Source organism: Nicotiana attenuata, chromosome 12, assembly GCF_001879085.1.
Source record: "Nicotiana attenuata strain UT chromosome 12, NIATTr2, whole genome shotgun sequence".
In the NCBI taxonomy this organism is placed as follows: Eukaryota; Viridiplantae; Streptophyta; class Magnoliopsida; order Solanales; family Solanaceae; genus Nicotiana; species Nicotiana attenuata.
Window position 1 is genome coordinate 21,405,153 of NC_032000.1, and position 5,261 is coordinate 21,410,413.

At 32.4% G+C, this 5,261-nt stretch overlaps 1 protein-coding gene across 1 annotated transcript; it reads right to left on the reverse strand.

Annotated features, from left to right (window-relative positions):
• On the reverse strand, positions 2,513–5,261 carry LOC109235405 (30S ribosomal protein S13, chloroplastic). Its single transcript, XM_019401496.1, has 3 exons — positions 5,048–5,261; positions 4,370–4,594; positions 2,513–2,846 (listed from the first exon to the last, which is right to left on the reverse strand). The coding sequence occupies exons 1-3, from the start codon at positions 5,159–5,161 to the stop codon at positions 2,679–2,681; spliced, it is 507 nt and encodes a 168-aa protein (XP_019257041.1). The 5' UTR covers positions 5,162–5,261; the 3' UTR covers positions 2,513–2,678.

A 5,261-nucleotide genomic window follows, 5' to 3' on the forward strand; every position in this document is an offset into this window, starting at 1 on the left:
GAATATATGTTAGTGCCAAACCATTAGTTGCAGATCTGTTGCCGTTGAACAAGTTTGTCCATGTTCCTGCCGGATTAACTACTTCAGCTGCTCGATCCACTGGCTTTTGCGTTAAATTCACTGTTTCATTGGTCTTCTTCTCAGTCACTGTTCCATTGCTTTGAGATGTCCTTATTTCCTTCTGCATTATGCCCTTTGTATTTTCATCCATAGTGTCCATCGTCTCTAGATCCTTTGGTATCTCCTTAGTATTTGAAGTAGATCCTTGTTCAACAGATCTAATTCCTTCAGCTAGCTGCACAGGAGATGCCATTGGCGTATTTTCTGGTGTTACTTCTCCTTGAATCCGAGCTCCAACTGAGCTCCCAAAAGCTACAATAGGTATTTTCCTAGGTCGTCCGCGTCCCCTTCCTCGTCCCGACCTCTCGCCCCTGCCATAACTCCACCGGCGTATGTTTAGCTAACATGCGCCGAGAGCACGAGTGAAGGTAGAGAGAGTGACTAATTGATTCATTTATATGACGTCATTTTGAGTTTATCGATATCTCTAGCCACAGATTTTGAATTTGGAATAACATATATACACGGGTGGATCTAGAATTTTTACTTTATGGATTCTTAGCATTGAACTCATCATATTTTTAGAGTCATGGGTTCATATATACTATTTTTATAATTTTAAGGATTTTTACATATAAATTTTTGCTGGGCGTGAAAAGTTATGGGTTCAATTGAACCTGTCATCAACACTCTAAATCTGCCTCTGCCTATATATATATACACACACACACACACACACACAAATATTTTGTTCTTTGAATCATTAAATGTTAAATTAGTTGACTGTTATTATATAATATTGCATATATTGTCTTAAAATTGCCAAGTTGTTTTTTCTCGACACCATACTTGGTTTAACCTCAATGCAAACTACTCAAATCGCATTTATATTCAAATTTAGATATCATATTAGTTTGTTAGTAATGATTTTTTAAAAATGCCACACAATGTAAATTTAAAAAAAATTCTAAGATATCCTTATCTTATAATCTATGTATTTGAGTTGAAAAAAATATTTAAAATCAATGATATCAACTTCCAAATTGTTTATACTTAACATAGATGAAACAGAAGAAGAAATTCGTTGTCATCTCTTATTTTTGGTTTTTAGATTTTTCATACATTTTTTCTATATTTATGTTCTTTTATATTATTTTTATGTCTTTTTTTTACAATAAATTAATTTATTTCGCTATAAAAGGATGAGTTTATTTATATTTTTAGTCTTTAGTTGAAATTCTTCCTTCTTTTTTTTTTTGGCTTTATCTAATCAACCTAAATAAGTGCTCGCCTTACCACTTAAGTTAAAAAATTAAAGAATGTGTAATTTATATATAATCCATATATAATATGTGTATAATCGTGTGTTGCCAGTATATTATCTATGGATATTAGCTATAAAAAGTGAATAATAAATCTGGCCGGATATTTATGTAAATATTCCATAAGATTTCGGTTTCTTGATTTTATCCATGGTATGACTTCTATTATAATAATTTAAAAACTCTACTAAAATTCAAAAATATCTTATCTTTTTGTTTTTAAAATTACATTATATTTTTAAAAATAATCCCATTTTGAAATAATTTGTTTAACTATCAATTAGAAACCAACTACCTCTTGTTGAATTTGAAAAATAACTTTTCCCATAATCTAGTGATTCAAAGCTCATATTCTTCAATAAAAAAATATTAAATCCTTGCAATGCTGGCTTTACTGCAGCTAAATGAAGATGTTTAAGCTTATACCCTTCAATTCCTAGTAGGTGCTAAATTAAAATTAATGATAGCAATTGTATAGCCAAAGTTTTGTTATTTGTTTGATGTCCATTTATACAAATTGACTCTTCAAACAAACGTTCTTCAAAAAGGAAAAAAATAATTTTGTTGAATATTGACTGATTTTTGTGATTTTTCTTTCTCCAGCATGTAGGTAAACTTTTATATATGTAAGTAAACTTTTATTCGGGTTTTAAACTCTTTTTTGTTATCTGGATAACTATAGACGTGTACCTAATATATTACATTTACTTTAAAAGAAATTCGATTTATTCAAATCTAGCTATATTGTTTTAAAGAATTATAATTATAGGGTTCTAAATGTGAAAGAGTTTTATAGTTACATGGAATAATTTTTTTTCTTTTTTGCCACAGGCACAGTAGTACTTAAATAATCAGAAAAGATAACAAAAGTTCCAAGCATGATTGCATATGATCATTAACAAATTAAGTATGATAACTTGACCAAAAAGAAGATAAATTTCTTTTTTTATTTTAATTCAAATTTAAAAACTTTATCTATAAATTCAAATTTATTCTATATATATATATATATATATATATATATATATATATATATATATATAACATAGTCAAATATAGAATAAACTTACCATAATAAACAAGATTTGAGGAAAAAATGATGCTTGTTTCATGTGTCTACTCCCTCAAAGAACCACAAAATAGTAAATGATTTCAATAAAAGTAACTCTATCTTGAAATGTAGTAAATGATTTCAATAAAAGTACTAATCAATAACAAACAAAGCATGGTTTGCCATAAGAATAGTATATAGCTTTTACAAGTTAGTTACCAAAGGAAGTGAAAAACCAAATTTGATTAACGAGGTGCCTTCTTCTTCCCTGCAATTGCAACTTTCTTGCCCTTCAAAGTACGGCAATTGTTCTTCGTTCGCTGTCCTCTGCAAGGCAATCCTTGGATATGCCTTACCCCTCTGTAGCACTGAATCTCCTTCAATCTCCTAATGGCAAGAGCATTGAATCTCCTCTGAAACCAACATCACGAGTATATCATTTCCCCATTTCAAATCGGAAGCATTGACCAACAACCAACTATATAATACAAGAATGACAATGGACATTGTCACTACTAAAAACACGCTATCAATTTCTTTCTGCGCACATAAACATTTCCAGAAGAACTGTTTTTCCATAAGAACTATTTTAACTTGGGGGTTAGGTGGCGGAAGCTATAGAGGCCATGATCCAACATATCCAAACTCCACTGATATACGTATTACATTTACAGAAAGGCACCAAAATGAAATCACACAATGTATGCCAAAAATTTCGCTTCCACTATTCCAACCAAAGAAGATGGGGAAAAATACACAAATATACAAGGACATGAAGCTTCCACAATTTGAAACAGGAAACAAATATCTGAAAATGGACAGGACAGGGGGGAAAAGGGAAGATTCCCCCCAGCCAAACAATTTTATTTCAATGACTGCCCTTCCAATAGTATCTTTTACAAAACAAAATATGTATAACATGCATAAGGAAACCAATATTGTAGGTCCGCAAGAAAACCTTTTCGAACAGAACCTTTACGAAGGTAGCTGCTACTACTGTAACATCTCTACTAATTAGAAACCGAGCCTTAAAGTTTGCCTTAAGAAAAAGATCATGTACATAAGATTTCTTTGGTTTTTCGTGTTTTAGCATTTATTCTTCCATTAACTACAGGGAGGCATTACTAAATGAACTAAAGTTTAAAACATGTGAGCCATTGAAGCAAACAATTATTGGACAATAAGAAAGCAAGTTACTAGATATCCATTCTTTACTAATTATGTGGCCATTTTTTTGTACTAATTGGCGTCTTAACAGAAAATCATAAAGTCCCGTTATTTGGTTGAGGCTATGGAGAACGAAGATTGAATTGAGTCATCCTCTAAGTGAGTTTGCGCAAAGTTAGAAATTAGCTAATTCCCAGCAACTGCTCCTTTATATATTTTTAGGGGATTAGTGGACACTTCTCTACAAAATGTTAGTTTGAGTTAAAATATGGTTGTCAGTTCCAATAAACAACACGACATTTTAAAATTTGGGCGAAAAAAATGAAAACCCCCTTGAAGTAAAGTTCTGACTCCATGAAAAGGTTTGCCAAACTTTAAGGCACAAAGTATTGAGAAACCGCAGTCAAAACCAAAACGCGTACTCCAATTAAAAGTACGATGGCTACAATACTTGGTCTGATGAAAATAATTTTAAGATATCGTTTTCAGCTTCAGTATGCTACTTCACATATAAAAATCGGATTAAAGGATTGGTTCAAGATACCCCTCTAGTGAAACATTCTTGTGGCTCAATTAAATTGTATTACCTAAAAACCAAATGGCACAATGAAACAAGCGACACTACAAAGTATCAAGAACCTCAACCACACCAAGGTAACATGAAATAGAGAAACCAAATCGAATTACCTAAGCATATAAGTTTCATTTAGCTTAATCACATTGCCATGAAAACAAACAAACAATTTAAAATAAGAGCAAGGAAACTCACAAGGTCGCCTTCGATCATGTATTTGGAGACTTCATCACGGAGAGTGATAAGCTCCTCTTCAGAAAAGTCCTTCATAATCTTGTTCTCAATTTGAAGGTCTACCAGAATCTGGCGTGCACTGGTGCGGCCAATCCCATGAATGTATTGCAAGGCAAACTCTACTCTTTTGTTGTTTGGTATCTCCACTCCTCCCACACGCACACACTTTATACTCAAACCTCCAATCTACACACAAACATCATTTCACTTCCAACTCAAAAAAAAGAAGTTATAAAACAATTCAATTCCAATAAAAAAAAACTGAAAAAATGGAAAATTCAGCAAAAACCCAATTGAATTCCAACTCAAAAAACTAAAATAATGGAAAAGTCAGCAAACCCAAATCAATTCCAACACAAAATGGTCTCAGAAATGGAAAATTTAGCAAACCCAGTTCAATTCAAGCTCAAGAAGTTCAAAAAATGGTAACTTCGGCAGAAACCCATGTTTGGTTTACTGAGAAATTTCAAGAAAAGAAAAGGGAATGAAGTTCACGTAAGTAAGTGATGAAGGGTGGTGAAATAAAGAAAACCCATTTCAATTATAACTCCAAAAAGGTAAAACAGTGCAAACTTTAGCAAAAACCCATGTTTGGTTACTGGAAAAAAATTCAAGAAAAGAAAAGGGAGTGAAATCTACCTTGGGAAAAGATGTGGGAGTTGAGAAAGAGAGAGAATTGTACTTGGAGATGGCAGAGGTGTTGCAGATAAGGGAGAGCGAAGGTAGTACAGGAGTTGCGAGTGCTTGTGCCATTCTTGAAATTTTGATGAAGAAACAAAAGGAGAAGATAGAGCGTTTTCTCTTATCCTTTGGGGAGACAGGATAGCTGGATAGGAATGGAGTTGTTCGCTAT

Excerpts from the sequence above, each read along its gene's own strand:
- LOC109235405 (XM_019401496.1), bottom strand. The coding sequence starts at position 5,161 with ATGGCACAAGCACTCGCAACTCCTGTACTACCTTCGCTCTCCCTTATC. Across the intron at positions 4,595-5,047 it reads CTCCCACATCTTTTCCCAAG|ATTGGAGGTTTGAGTATAAA; the intron begins GTAGATTTCACT and ends GTTTGTGTGTAG. Across the intron at positions 2,847-4,369 it reads ACATGATCGAAGGCGACCTT|AGGAGATTCAATGCTCTTGC; the intron begins GTGAGTTTCCTT and ends TGTTGGTTTCAG.